The 16,007-nt window shown below is 47.7% G+C and overlaps 1 protein-coding gene across 3 annotated transcripts in view; it reads left to right on the top strand.

The window, feature by feature from the left end:
* The window catches only part of PC (pyruvate carboxylase), a 2,151,284-nt gene that overhangs the window by 2,077,772 nt on the left and 57,505 nt on the right, over positions 1-16,007 (top strand). For all 3 annotated transcript variants that reach the window (XM_078660828.1, XM_078660829.1, XM_078660827.1), the window contains 2 exons: positions 5,321-5,500; positions 7,549-7,794. In XM_078660828.1, coding sequence (XP_078516954.1) covers positions 5,321-5,500; positions 7,549-7,794 — 426 coding nt within the window. The remainder of the gene's footprint in view (positions 1-5,320; positions 5,501-7,548; positions 7,795-16,007) is intronic.

Genomic DNA, 16,007 nt, shown 5'->3' with positions numbered 1-16,007 from the left:
TGTCGATGGTGGCGCTCAGGCCTACTGTAGGCATTCCCGCCCATACCACTCTGCCCAGAGTTCTCAAGAAGATCAGGAACGACTGGGCCCAAGTCATTCTTGTGGCTCCGGACTGGGTACAGAGAGTTTGGTATCCCAACCTTCTGAAAATGAACGTCGATCCTCCGATCAGGCTGCCCCTAGAGGTGGATCTTCTGTCGCAGCAGCAGGGGAGGGTCCTCAACCCAAACCTGCCAACTCTCCGCCTCCTTGTGTGGAGATTGAGTGGCAACAGTTGATAGCTTTTGACCTTCCTCCCAAAGTTTGTAAAATTATTCTGGCGGCCAGGCATCCCTCCACCAAAATGGTGGCCTCTCTTTTCGATATTCTAATCAATCAATCAGGGAATTGTGCAGCATGCTACTCGCCTGTGAGGGCCTCAAGTAGCTGGGGGGGGGGGGGGTCAGCTCCGGGTCAGCTGAAGAGCCAGGTCTTGAGGCTCGTCCTGAAGGTGTGCAGAGTGGGGAAGCGTCTGATGTTGATCGGGAGCTTGTTCAAGGTCTTTGCCGTTGTGTAGGAGAAGGCTCTTCTGCCGGCTCTTGCTTTGCGGATGCGCTGGGTTTCGACGAGTTTGGTGGAGTGAATGTTTCTCTTGGGTATGTCGAAGGAGACTCCTCCGTTAAGGTATTGGGGGCCGGTGTTTAGGGATATGTAGGCGTGGGTGAGTAGCTTGAAGGTTACTCTCTTCTCGAGGGGGAGCCAGTGGAGGTTTCACAGGTGTTGGGTGATGTGTTCATGTCGTGAGATGCTGAGGATGAGTCTGGGTGCGGTGTTCTCAATGGTCTAGAGTTTGCGGAACAGGAATTTGTTGATCCCGGCTTAGAGGGCTTTCCCATAGTCCAGTCTGCTTGTTCTGAGTGTGTGGGTGACGGTCCTTCTGGATTAAGTGGGGATCCATTTGAAGGTCTTGCGGAGGGTGTTGAAGCGGTCGAGGTGACGGCGTTGATCTGTCTGGTCATGGTGAGGGAGGAGTGGAGTATGATTGAGAGGTTTTGGTCATGGTCCGAGGGAGGGGGATTTCCGAGGGCAGTGGGCCCCCAGGTGATGTTTCATGCTGAGGGGGTGGGTCAGGGGCCGAGGACTTCTGTCTTCTTCTAGTTGAGCTTCTGGCACCTGCTGCCCATCCAGGTTGCAACGTCTTTCATTCCTTCCTGGAAGCTGAATCTGGTGGTGTGGGGATCCTTTGTGAGGGAGAGGAAGAGCTGGGTGTCGTCGCCTAGGATACTATGCGGAGTCCATGCTGTCTGACAATGGCGGCGAGGGGGGCCATCTAGATGTTGAAGAACGTGGGGTGCTATGTAGATGTTGAAGAGCGTGGGGCTGAGTGATGATCCTAGGGGTACTCCACAGTTGATCTCTGTGGGTTCGGAGAGGAAGGACTGATTCTTTGGGTTCTGCTGGTGAGGAAGGAGCGTAGCCAATGGAGGGAGGTTCCCTGTATGCCAGCGTCGTGGAGTCTGGCGGTGAGAATGCGGTGGGAGACGGTGTCTAAGGCTACAGAGAAGTCTAGTAGGATGAGGGCCGCAGTGTGGACTTGGTTGAGAAGAATGCGGATGTCGTCAGTAGCAGCGAGGAGAGCATCTTGGTGCTGTGGTTGCTGCGGAATCCAGATTGGGAAGGGTTGAGGATGGCATTCCCTTCGATGAAGTTCGTTAGCTGGACGTTGACTATCTTCTCTGTGACTTTGGCCGCGAAGGAGAGGAGAGAGATGGGTCAGTAGTTTTTTAGGTCCAGCGCGTCTGCAGAGGGCTTCTTGAGGAGGGGCTTTACCTCTACGCGTTTCCAGTCGGGGAAAGTGCTGGCTTCAAAAGTGTCATTGATGGTGCTATGGTGGCTGCGGCTCAGTGGATGATGTGCGGCGGACAGGGGTCTGTGGGAGCTCCTGAGTGAATGCTTTTCATGGTCATGGCGGTGTCTTCGGTGGTGACCGGAGCCTAGGCGGATATGGTAGGCTGGCTGTCGTTGCTAGAGGCAGGGGTGGTTTTGGTGTCTGTTCAATGAAGTTGGAGCTGAGTTTGTTGCAGAGGTCCTTGGAGGGTGACACACCTGTGGCTTCTACTCTTTATTCTTACCCTTGCCCAACAGGGCTCTGCTCTGGGTGCTTTCAAGGGTTATCTTTCTGCTCTTTCCGCTTTCCTACAGCTGCCTGGCTAACCCTATTTATTTTAAGTACCCCTGTTGTAAATAGGTTTCCGAAAGGGCTTGTAGGTATGTTTCCCCCTTTGCCCTTCAACATGCCTTAGTGGGATCTGAATCTGGATCTTATTTAACCTCATGTGTGCTCCCTTTTAGCCGTTACATAATTGTCCCCTCTGACTGCTTACCATCAAGACAGCCTTTCAAGTGGCAATACCATCTTGCTGGAGGATGAGTGAGCTGCAGGCTTTATCATCCAAGCCTCCCTATTTTATGGTATTCCCGGACAAAGTGGTGTTTCGCACCGAGCCTCTTTCCTACCTAAGGTGCTGACTCCATACCATTTGGGACAATCTGTTACCCTGCCAACCTTTTATGCTCCTCCACATCCCTCTAAAGAGGAGAAACGACTCCACCGTCTGGACCCAAAAAGAGCAATGTCGTTCTACCATGACCACACAAGAGTTTTGGATGGGTGACCAACTCTTTGTGGGCTATGTAGGGGCTATAAAAGGTCTGACCGTTAAGAAACAAACCATTTTGCGCTGGGTCACACTCTGTGTGAAGACCTGCTATGCCCTGGTTAAAAAGCAGACTCCCGAAGGCTTACGGCCTATTCCACCAGGAGAAAAGATGCAACCACGGCATTGGCTCGTGGTGTTCCAGTCCTGGATATCTGCCAGGCAGCAACATGAGCGTCCCTGCACACATTTGCCAAGCCCTACTGCCTGGGCAGTCAGATCTGCAGGGTAGGGCATTTTGTTCATTTGGTCTTGCAGGACTTCTTATTTTAGTCAGTTTGTCTGCCTCCCACCGCCTGGATGCTATGACTTGGGTTACCATTCAAAGGTAAGAAATCTGCACCTGGAAGTCTCTATCAGAAGAGCAATTTACTTACTTTCGGTAACGCATTATCTGGTAGAAACAATATCTAGCTGCAGATTCCTTACAGACCCACCCATGCCCCCCCCCCCCCCTGGGTGGACACATTTATAGGACATGGGTTGCTCCCTTTTCAGGGCCCATGTTTGAACACACACTAGTCAGTTCACTTCACGTCTCTACGCTTCTGGCGTGGAAAGCATGAAAATGGAACCGATGTCCATGCACCTGGGTGCCAGTGACGCCGACAACGCGACGGAGCCTCCTGACGCCGCGCAGTTTCTGGCTCCATTGTGATGCCTAGGAAATTGAAAGGGAAGGAATCTGCAGCTAGATATCGTCTCTACCAGATAATGCATTACCAAAGGTAAGTAATTTGTTTGTCATCACAAACCTGCGAGTGATTTGATTAATTAAAGCCAGTACCAGCTCCCAAACACTCTACATTTGCAGATTACCTTATACTTTTGCAGATTAACTCCTTGCACACGTTCGCATTTCATTCAGGCAAGCAGGTACCCTGGCATGAAGGCTTGTTTAGCTGTCTACCCCTCTTCGGTTTCACAGCATTGGAGACTCACATAATGACACTTAAGCTGAGGCATTCAAACTATCTGAATTAACTATCCCAGGACGGTTGTATTTTTACAAAAAGTAGGGAAATGGTTTTTCAGAAATCTAAAAAGTATGGTCATGTCATGGCCCTCTTATCCTGTCCACTTCGACCTCTGCTTGCAAGTGAAAAATGGCAACTGTCCCTGTCTTGCCTCAAATTGCTTCCAATTCCACCCTGCCATCCCATAGAGCTTGTTGACTCCAAGTGAGGTTTTTCTTTTATAAATCCGCGTTTTAGGTATAAATTCATCTTTTTTATGACCTCTTGTGACTCACTACAAGGATTCTGTGATGAATGAATGGCAATTTAGAGAGTTTCCCAATTTCTCGGTTGCTTGTGTGTCCGCAATGTGAGTGCAACTTAGTCCTAACTGGTTAGCAGTCCGCTCATGGGAACCTCATTTGCAATATTCTAAAACTATTGACTACATCCTTGAGGCAAACACCAAGAGGAAATCCCAAAGGTCTCATTTCATCCCAGTTGGGTACCACATTCCTTCTACATTGCTTCGTCAATTGGCCATAAACAAGGCGTCTCTTGTTCATACTTGTAGGCCTGCTCCGACTCTTACTCAAAATCAGTAGAGTAAATTGTCCTAACCCAAGAACCAGGGTACAAGAGGAAATAATTTCCTTTTACACTGCTTAAAAGAATCCTCAAGAACAGTTACAAAGGTTCAGGCCAGATGTTTAAATGCAAGGGCAAAGTGGGCTCTTGCCCAGGGCCCCATCCTTTCTGGGGCCACCATGATGGAGCGAGCTCTGTTCTGTGGAGTCCTGTCCTAATTATCTTGAATATTTCTTAAACAGATAGTTTTAAATACTGTTTTCATTTAATTTACTTTTAATGTGGGTGATGTGTGAGACTCCAGTACAAACATTTTGCAGAGAAATGTTGTTTGTTTCATGCAAAATCCATTAAAACTTTATTTTAGAACAAAACAGGACCTCACATATCGGAAATGGGAGGGTGTCATAGTTTATTTGCAGCAATATTGGTGAGCAGCTGCTGTTACAATATTGAAAACACACATAACTATCCCTGAAAATGACATGCAAACCCATGTATAATATGGACGAGTGTTCCACTGCACTGTCAGGGACATAGCCAAAGAGAGCATGATAGTGCTGAAATTGGATCATAAATTCAAAGCTGTTCTGAAAAGGGGCAACCAAAATACTTTTGTCCCAGGGCCCCGAAAATCCTTAAGATAACACTGGTTCGGGCACTGATCATTTTGATTCTTGTATCCTTCTGTAAACAGCATTGGAATGTTTTGATTTTCGCAGCAGTCCCGTGCATATTGCTGCTGGTCGATTTGCTGTCAGCTTGTTGGGAATCTGACAAGATGAAAGAGCTGGGAATGCATGTAGTTTCATTTCTAATGTGGAATTCAGACTTGTTTTTTTTTAATTAAACTTGCGCATTAGGCTTGAGCCATCTAAACAATACAACCCCTTTGCTACACCCAAAATGTGTGTGATGCGGATAGTTAGTTTTGCCTGGTTTGTGATTTATAACTGTAAAGTGAGGCAGATTTTAGTTCCGAGGATTATCTGGTAATCCCAAAGCTAACGCACTGCAAAGTTTGGAGCCCATGTACCCTGCCTGTGTTGCTGTATTTACCTTTTCGCATCTTTCGCCTAGGTCACGCCTTCCTCGAAAATAGTTGGCGACCTGGCCCAGTTTATGGTGCACAATGGCTTGACTCGGGAGGAGGTGGAGAACTCTGCAGACGAACTGTCGTTCCCGCTGTCTGTTGTGGAGTACCTGCAAGGGTTCATTGGAGTGCCACATGGCGGTTTCCCAGAGCCATTCCGTTCTAAGGTAAGAGCGCGCCCTACTTCCAGAATTTACTACAGCCCATGCCTTTCTACAGCATTCTGTTAGGATCTACAAAAACACAGCCTGGTTTTCTTGTGATGTGTAGGAGTTTCTACGTGGTAAGGAGTCTATACTTAAAGATGTCATTTTATATGTAGTTGTGCCTCAGAAAGACTTGGAAGTATTTCAGTAGTGGCAATCCCAGAGTCCTTCAAATCGAAGAAGAGACCATTACACCAGTGATATTGCCCAAGTCCAAATGTGAGTAGGGAGAGATGATTTTAAAAGGCCTGTGATTTTGTTCTCATTGCACAAGGTTTTAGAAGATCTAAAGGTGTTCAAAGGCATAACATGAAAAGACAAAATTAGCGTTGTTTCCCATTATCATGGGCATAGTTTGGTCCTTTTGACAGTTTGAATCGTTTTACGGGCTTCCAAATCGTTTGGTGAGAAATGGATTTCTGTCTGTAGAGTTGAGTGCAAACAGCCAGCTTTGCCACTGGTAAGACCATGAGATGTAAGTAAACGGGTGCACAGCCTTCAGCCGGGTGGTATTTCAGAAGCTAGTACAACAGGAATAATTGGCGGCTGCAACGGTGTTGAACAATGATGTGATCTGGGGCAGGAATACATGCGACCAGTCTGATGATGGCAGCAGGCTACCCTAGCTGTCTCTTTGTTGATGCATGCACCAACTTCAAAGTGGACAGTCCTAGGATGGAAGGGGGCATCAGCTCACCCCACTGGCTTAGAAGAGAGCACCACATCTTGGTTGCCCTCTAGCAGTGGACTCCGTGATCCTCTAGTTAAGATTTATTCAAAGGCCTTAGTTTAGGACACCGGTGCTTATAACATGTTGGTGCTTCATCCGCAGGGAGAGCCCCTTTCCAAGTATTACTTCACAACTCCTTCCCACTTGCAACCAAATGCACTGTACTTCCATATCTTGCCAAGCAAAACAAAAAGTAATTCGATTTCCAAGGTGGGAATATGCATTCCCTTTATCTGGTACGTAAAAAAAAGTAATCTGGGATGGTTTCAAGCATCTAGAATTCCACTATGCTTTCTCCTTGGTGGAAGATCTATGCAGTTAGCGTTGGATTTTTAGTGGGGAGCTAGTATTTCTAATCTGGAACCCCAAATGTTTGTGATTGTACATCCATCCATGTAGTATCCCTACTACAACCTTGTGAACTTAGATTACTCAGAAAAGAGTATGCAGTGAGTGTCTTGTCAGCAGAAACCTAGGACCTCTCTGCTGCCCATCTGGAATTGTGATATGCAGACTTTAAGGATCAGAGTCTGCGTGATTAAACGGTGGACATAAGGTCGTGAAAAATAAAAAAAATGCAGTGAAGGAGTTATCACCTCTCAGCTTAGGACTTTGTCTTGAACGGTGCATAAGGTAATATCTCCAGATGCATGCTAAAGCATGTAAGCAATCACATATTACAGAAAATGGTGGAGAAGCCTACCTTTCACAAGATAATTTTCTGATCCTTTGACATGGGATTCTTTGTGATGGAACCGCAATTTGAAGAAAGCAGACCATCCTTCGAGTTTATGCTTGCCCAAGAAGCATGAATTTGCCTTCATAATTTTCCAGGTAAATGGCTATCCCTTCTTTAGTACAGCATCCTTCTTGCATATGGAAATGTATCAACTCGCTGCTGGCACAATTACTCTGTGAGTTAAGCACTTTGTGCTGAGAGCTGTGTGCAGCATTCAGTAATAACTTGAATCCCAGCAGAACTAACTAATGTTCGGATGAACATCTGACATCCTACCTTATTTCAGGACATTACTCTAAGCTTGAGTGTGAGGTGGATAGCAGTTGTTATAGGTCAAAAACTTTTCCTGTCTCATTAATTGTTTTGTAAGTGCAGACGTCTCCAGGACCACTAGTCTTTCCCTACTTTTTATGTAATTCTAGCTGGAGCATGGGATCCTCTGTTAGTGTGATTTTCATTGCTGAAAATAGGTTTGGTGGTGCATAACTTTTTCCATTCTCCTGTTCTTCTCCCCTTGATATTTCTTCCATCTTTTTTCAGGTCTTGAAAGATCTCCCCCGCATTGAAGGACGTCCTGGGGCCTCGCTCCCAGCCATGGACTTCGAGAAGCTGGAGGAAGACTTGAAAGCCAGGCATGAAGACATCACCCCTGAAGACGTTATGTCGGCTGCAATGTATCCCAAGGTGTTTGAAGAATACAAGGATTTTAATAAACAGTTTGGGCCCGTTGAGCATTTGAACACCCGACTGTTCCTAGAGGGACCAAAAATTGCAGAGGAGTTTGAGGTAAGAAGCCACATATACTGACGAATCTCCCTAGGCAGTGAAGGGCAGTCCACTTTCTGGTGCTCTTCCTGTTTTAAGGCTTGCTGAAAAGGAATAACGAATGAGTTTCATGAACAGCTCATCCTCACATTTATTGTAGCCTCTGAATTTTTTCCAGAGTTTCTGCTGATCTTCTCCACTCAGACTTTGCATTACCCAAATCACTGCATAGCTCTACCAGTCCAGCTGAGTCGTGATCTGCATGAGGAAACAAAAACAGCACAGGGGAGGTTGGGGGTTAGCCAAAGCAACACAGAGGAGGTTACAAAAGGAACGGGGAGAGGGCTGGAGGGAGATGCGAAAGCATTGTGGAGGGTGCTGGTGAGGGAAGCAATAGAGAGAAACACACGGCCAAGCATAAGAGGGAGGGGAGAAAAAGTTGGGTAAGAGTACAACACTAGGGAGAAGGGTAAAAAACATATGCACTCTTAAGGAATGCTTCACACAAAAGAAAAAAGTAGTGCTTGAAAAGCGATTATAAAGAGGCAATGCACCATTGGAGGGACAAACACAAGATTGACAAATTGGGACACCGATAATAAGTAGACAAATGAGTGACAAAGAAAGCCAAACAATGGTAAACAATGGGTGAAATCAAAGCCCCTCTATGTTCTTAGTAAGCCACAATATGCCTTGTGACAGACAGTGCATGCGCGGTCTAGTAGGCTCTATCAAAAAAGGGGGATATTAACGGTTTAGAAGGATATATATATGAAAAAACTTTCAGAGGTTGTAAGGAGCGTTGCCATAAAATTGAATCAGATTTTTAGGGGTTGCTCTCCTGTGACGGAAGTGGGCACTGCAGGCCAAAATTGAGGTGTAGTGGCAGAGCCGTGTGTGGTGTGAGGTACTCAAATTTTATGGAGAAAAATGGTTGGATTTCCCAAAAGCTTTTAGTAATGCATTATAATGTAAGAATTATTACTATTATCACTACTTTCATGCCAGGGGTATTTTAGCTATAGAGGCATTCCAAATCGACAAGAGAAGTGTGGCTCACCGATTAGAGCAGCAGACCCTGAGGCAGAGGTCTGGCCCGGGACCAGGGTTCAATTCCCGACGCGGCAGGGTCTTGGGCTCAATGTCCATGGACTCGATAATTCTCGCAGAGGTGCCTACTCTAATCATGGGTCCCACTCTGCAACTCTGGGCAATAGCTTGCTTAATCTCCACAACGGCCCCGAAAGCGCTAGGATGCCTGGCCTCACCTTGAAGGTGCCCAGTAGGGGGCATCTCACAGGGAAAGCCAGGAAGGGTTCCACAGCGGTATACAGCGCCATGATACCTTTCAGGTGATAGTGCGCTTTACAAGTATACACACATTTACATTTACAATGCCTTTTTTTTTTTACATTACTGCCGGCAACCTTTTTCTGGTGCGCTGCGGTGATTGCTGGTAGTAATTTTACATGTAGTGGCCACTAACATAAACTTGTCTAATCTGATCTGATCCCTATTACAATACTGGTAATATTAATAGGTCACATTGAATTTCATTGAACAGAAGTAGCTCTTACTACGCAAAAGGTTGGAGACCCCTGTTCTAAGCATTCTGAAGTATATTACAGTTATCCTATTTAATACCCTTGGGAATGCCTTGAGTTGCCCTGAAAACCCAGCGTTATAAGGGGGAACTATCACATTGCAGCCAGGACTGCTATTAAACCTGATACACTAAGCACAGCACCCCGCATTCCACAGTGAAGTGATTCTTAGGCCCAACTGCCAAGTTGACTTCATCTGCTGAAAGCTTTGATGTGTGAGTTTTAATAAAGTCCAAATATATGTGTCAGCAATGGCATGTGTAAATCAAGTTTCATATAGCACAAACCATTGAAATGAAATGAAAAGACCATTTATAAAGCACGATAGCTACCCTGAGGCGTCCTAGCGCTGCAGATTGTGTGGGTAGGGGCAGTATTAAAGTTTAATCTTTTTTTTTTTAAAAAGCAGGGTTTTTAGTTGTTCGAGTAAAGATAGTAGATTGGGCTCTGAACGTAAGTGATAAGGAAGGGCGTTCCAGAGTATTGAAGCGTTATATGAAAAAGACCGACCTCCACATCTGACTCTCTTAATCCTGGGTACAGTCACCAGGAGAGAGGATGACGATCTGAGCTGTGTAACAGGGTTATATGGAGAAATCAGTGAGTGATTGATGACAGCACCAGTTTTCCAATATGCTCGTTGAGTTATGCATAGGGTCTTAACCGCATGCGTGCGGCCGCGATTTTCGTGCTGTGCGGCAATTTGAGAAAAAAAACGCGTTACATGACGAGCGGCACAACTCATGACGAGCTCAGCTCGTCATGAGCATGGAAGGGGTTAAATTAAATTCTTTCTCTGACTGGGAGCCAGTGAAGGCGCTTCAGGCCAGATTTCACAGAGAGTCGGCGGGGAATTTGAAGTAGTGTTCGTGCCGCACACTTTTGTATGATATGGAGCATGTTCAGAGTGGAATGGGGGCCCCCCAGATATAAGGCATTCCCAAAATCCAGCCTGGATAGAACAAGCCCCTGAATCATAATCTGTCTAGCTTGGAAAGGCAATAAGGGAAGAATCTTTCGCAGGAGCCTGAGTAGGCCAAAGCAGATGGCTGACAGTTTGGCTGCTTGGATATTAAAGTTGAGAGATTTATCCAGCCAAATACCTAGGCTCTTGATTCTGTCCTTTGGTATAGGGGGAGGGCCAAGGCAGGTGGGCCGCAGTGGCCTGATCTTGTGCGAGGGGGGGATTACCTAGGAGCATAAGTTCAGTTTTTTCGCCATTGAGTTTGAGGCATGATGAGGTCATCCATTTGGAGACTTCCTCCAGGCACACCCTGGGGTCATTGGGCACGGTGTGCGATTGATTGAGAGCCACCACTATGGTTACTTTTGCCAAAAAGACTGGGCTTGCCCATTGCTAACCACTTTGCGTCAATTTCCTGTCCATAGAGCGCAGAGGTGTCTTCATGATTTTGAAAATCACAGGGCTAAAGGCTTGGGCCCAAAGCAAACGGATCGTTATTTATTTATTTGATACGTTTTATATAGCGCTGGGCATACAGGTGCAAAGAGGGGGTCTCGGGCTCATGTCAGAAGACATTTGCATTGAGTGCAAGAGGCAGCAACCTTTGACCTCCCAACATGACGTACCATACCCTTGCTACAATGTCCAGCTTAGGAAGAAAGAGCTGCAAAATGCTGAACAAAGCATGTGAGGCCAGCGCCAATGCTAGCAATCCCGGTGGCCTTCCGCTCCCACACTACGTCTACTTTCTGTTTGTATCTCACAATGCATCCCACCAACATGGTTCTCTTAACCATCTTTATTCCTACTGTAAGTGAAGGCTTACCACCCGTTCGCCAGGGGTGGTCCTCATCATGTTAGAGATGATCTTTCTGGGAGGAGGCACTAGGGTCAGATGAGGATTGCTGGCAGGGAGCACAGTACTACATCACATGCGGGATACTCGCAATCCATTTTGCACACATGGACACACACCTCTCAAACCGCGGCTTTTAATTTTTTTAATGTATTTACCTGCCAGTATATTTAGCTCACACGATGCACCCGCATCCACTCCTAGCTCCGAGTTAATGACTCATACCACCCACTCCCTACTATGGCAGGTGTTGCGTACACACCCCAATCCACACATACACATAGTTTATGATTGACAAAGAAAAGCCTGTAACACCGTGGTACTCCTAGTACGGCTGCGGGCTGCCAGCAGCCCGGCAGGCCTTCATTGGCGGCCCACGAATCTTGCCTTGCCGCTTCTACGTTTCCATTGAGGCCGGCAGTAAACACAGAAGATGACTGCAGGAGCATACATAGTGAATATGTATTAAATAGGTATTCAGTACGTATGCTCCCGTGACCATCTTCTGCCGGCCTCTGTGATGTAACGGCACCGTCTGAAAGCTTTCCAAAAGGCACTATAAAAGTTAGCTGTAAGCGCTTTCACAGCTGACGTTTAAAGGACCTTTTGGGAAGCTTCCTGTTAGGACAGAGACGGACAGAGGCGGAGACAGACAGACCGAGGCGGAGACAGACAGACCGAGGCGGAGACAGACGGACAGAGGCGGAGACAGACGGACAGAGGCGGAGACAGACGGACAGAGGCGGAGACAGACGGACAGAGGCGGAGACAGACGGACAGAGGCGGAGACAGACGGACAGAGGCGGAGACAGACGGACAGAGGCGGAGACAGACGGACAGAGGCGGAGAGAGGCGGAGAGAGTTATACACTAGTTATATTATACCAGGCCACCTCCCATGCGTCGGCACCGGAAGAGTATGTGATTTGCGCAGGATCACAGTGTTTAGCTGCTGTCGAAACTCATAAATGCTTAATTCCAAGTTGCATAGTTGCCATTTAACTCTGTGGTTCGATGGGGAGATTTCCTAACCTAACCGAGTGGGGATCAACACCGTTCCTCCAGTTTTTTAGTCAGCAGCTCTGGTCGGAATGCCGACTAATACTTTGAAAACCAGCCGTGGCAGAAATAGGCCCTAATTGAGTACTTTACATTCACCATCTGTCACGTTACACATTGTCGCCTTCCTTTTTTTTGTCTTCAAGGATGTGCCCAGTATCGCAAGTTGTTGGGCCAAAACCACGACTTAAACCCGGGTCTCCAGTTCCAAAGTCGGCAGGCCGCGCCATAAGGCCACATCCTCTGGCCCCTTTGGAACAGCACCAGTTGTGGCTTGGCTGAGTCAATGGCTAATGCTGGATCGTGTCCAACGACAAATCAGCCTCCCAACATACCCTGGCTGAAGTTTCCCAACCCTAGCTAGCACGGAAGCGGAGCCAAAGTAATAAACCTGTAAACTAGTAGGGAGAATTATTTTGGGCACACTCAAGTCTTGAACCTTAGTAAGTGCTACATTGGGTGCCTTCGACATTGCCATCGTGCTGCCTCTTTATCTTAGCATTCCCCTTCTGTTTATTGCCGTTTCCCATTGCAAAAGTGGAGCACTGTGGAATATTATTACCCATACATCAGGGCTCGAGACGGGGGTACATGCAGGTCCCCCCACTCTTTTCACAGGGTGAACGCCGTCCCCCCTGCCAAGAAGTTGGGCCCCACAGAAATATGCTGAACTTGTCCCAGTGGGACACGTTCAGCAGCACCTGCTTTTCATTTCCAGCAGCAACGTGCAGGCACGGAGGAAGCCTTTCTTCACCTCCAGCTGGGCTGAAGTCAAGGGGCCATCCGGCCTCCTTTTGTTTGTATACGATTACTGGGGGCCGCCTGGAACCTTACATTTGAATGTAAATGCCACCGAGGGAAACAAAGGCAGACAGCTTGCCTTCTCTTCACAGGTACTTGAGAGGCATGCTTTTGCCTTTGTTCTGTCCCTGCATATAAATGCAGACACTGTAAGACTGTCAGATGGGTTAGTCTGTCCCAGTATTTACACAAATAATTTAAATAGCACTATTTTATTCCTTTTATAGCGCTACGTTGTGACGTCATGAGGTCATGTGTATATTGTCTTACTTGGTCAGTCCCTCCCACTTCTTTTTATATGACTTGTGCCCTGCCATACATGATTAAAGAATGGTCACTGCCGACCAGGAATACCCTCAGGATACAATGCCCCCACCACCCGATCCATTTTGTAGTAGCCTTCACACTTCTGGTAAGCTCTCACCTTAACAGACCAACGCCACTCCACGAAGCCTCTGCTGTTGCTCGTGACCAACTCAACTGCATCTGGGAGCTGCCGAACACCCCAGACCTCACTGTTTGATGCAGCGGTCCTCTTCTTCTGTGCCGTGACTCGGATGCCGATCCAGATTCAGGGTGCAACACTGATATTGCGCCCGAAGGACGGTCAGGGATGCTTGATAGGGTAGAACTTCTCTGGTGCCCATCGCTGGGTGAGGGGGGGTTAGACATGCTTGTTGGTGACCGATTTCTGGGTCCACGGTTGCTTCAGGGCTCTGCACTTCTCTCGTAGGGCTCCGCTCACCTGGCTGCAGTGTCATAAACTCCTGCCGTGGTGATGAAAACTTCCAGAACCGCTGATGGGGTGGGGCAGCACAGCAAGTTGTGCTGCTGGCCACGCTGTTAAGTGGCCTCGGGAACTTGAGAACAGCCTGACAACCAGGTAGTGGCAGGGCGTCACGGTCCACAATCGCGCTGCAGGTAGGTTCCCTCTGAGGCCTCCACACAATTTGGAATGGCACTGCGCTCCCCCTCTCGCATTTCCAGCATCTGCAAGGGCAGCGTAGGCTTTTTTAACCCCCGTGACCCAGCTGAGGGTGCTGTTGTGTCTCCCATAGGAGGTTTCAAAACCTTATTTGACATTACCGGACCCTCACTGGCCTGGTGTCTTTGCACCAACTTTGGAGTGCTTTCTTCCAGGGGCTGCTCCCCTGCTTAGGCGGACGAGCGTTGCCCCACTGCTCTCAGACCAGCAAAAAGGGGGGGAAATGATAACGTTGTCTTTTTTGGCACTACAGGCTGGGTTAGGGCAGGGCGAGGCTGGGGCTGAGGGTCACAGGGGAGTGGTGGGCACATTTTAAGTGTGTATGACTGTTTGGCTGGCCGTCTTGGGCCGGCCAAACGGTCATGCGCACTTTGCATAGGCCTCACCAGGATGTAATGCACCGCCTGGTGGGGAACAGGCACCCAGTCCATGTCTGAGCGCCGAACCACAGACCAATTGCAGCGAAGTGATTGGCTTAGGGGAGCCTGGGTCCTTGCTGTTTCAGACACTCCCCAGAAAGTGAAGCTGAGGAGAGGTGGCGGTCGTGAGAAGGTGTTTTTTGTATTATTTATATTTTGCCCCCCTTCCCTGCCAGCGGCCACTACTTTCTTTCCCTGGGGTGGGGCGGGACAGACACCCCTTGCCTCGTTGTTGGCCGCTAAGGCGGCTTAGACTGGTTATTTCCGGTCCCCGGAGGCTATTATTGCGCCGGCCTCTGATGCCTCATCTTGGGCGGCCTCTGCCACTCCCGTACTAGTGATCCACTGAAGCCCTTCTATTCCATATTTGTTAATCCCATATGTAGCGATGTGACTATTTCCACTGGTGGCCTGCAGGTCTTCCCTGCCTACAGTTGCTGAGGTACCTCCATCCTCACCGCGGCCCCCGCTGCTATGTGTTATCTGAAATCTTCAGTCATTTCTCCTAGACGTCCCAATCAATGGCTGTCAGTGGAGCGTTCTGCCCGAAAGCCCTCGAAGTCCCCTGGCCCTTGCCGCGGCTGGCAAGGCTGTCACTGTGGCAAGACTGACCTCTCTCATAATGGCCTGCGCGTGCTTGGTCTGCAGTGGCGCGCGCGCGCGCTTCCAGTAACGGCTGCTGGGATTTAGTCTGGAAAGCAGCCTTTTACTGACATCTCTACATCTGAAGTAAACACACACAAAATCAGTTCGCTGTGCGTCAGGAGCCGGTGTGCCCGGCTGGGCAGAATTAACACATCCATGTGTGCAGGCTAGGGTGGGCACAGGTTCTGAGTTTCCGCTATATATTCCTGTCAGACAGTACGAGGTCACCGCAAGTTGTCCTTGGCGCACGCATTTACTGAATAATCCAGAAGAGAGCGTCGGCTCACAAATTACTTCATGACGAAGCACTGGACTGCAAAACCATGTCTAATACGCAATCTTTGTATAAAAAAGGTCTCTTATCTTTTCATTAATGTCTAGTTATGCCGTAATGACGTACCTGCTCAACTGTAATATTACATTTGACTTTTGACATGACACTGCCTGTAAAAGGCAAAACACGAGGAAGGCTGGTCACATAGCAGATTTACAACTGCTCTATAAACTATGGGAACAGAACTAGCTGAAGTGAACCATCTTTAGCAAAAAGGAGAGCTTTCTGGCAAACTTTTGATTTTTGAAGGAATTTCTGCATCTTACCAAACTTTATACAATATAGGTATGTTTTTAAATGACTTGCATTAAACTGCATCAACATACTAGCTTTAGATTGGGTTTTCCAATTAAGCACTATGGATTTCGCCTTTAGTTCCTATATTTACCACCATACTGGTATATGTTAAGGAGCAGGATACAGCCTTTTAGGAAGGATAATATTGTGACCACATAGTTTAAGGAATGTAGTACTTTTAAAGGATATCGCAAGTCACTTCAGAGTTCCATAACCTCATAAAGTAACTCTGTTTTTGGTATTCATCTTCTACAAGTCTACAAACTCCTTG

The sequence above is a fragment of the Lissotriton helveticus genome, chromosome 9 (genome assembly GCF_964261635.1).
Source record: "Lissotriton helveticus chromosome 9, aLisHel1.1, whole genome shotgun sequence".
Classification (NCBI taxonomy): Eukaryota; Metazoa; Chordata; class Amphibia; order Caudata; family Salamandridae; genus Lissotriton; species Lissotriton helveticus.
The sequence above is the reverse complement of the archived record's forward strand: the minus strand, read 5'-3'. Positions and strand labels throughout refer to the sequence as shown.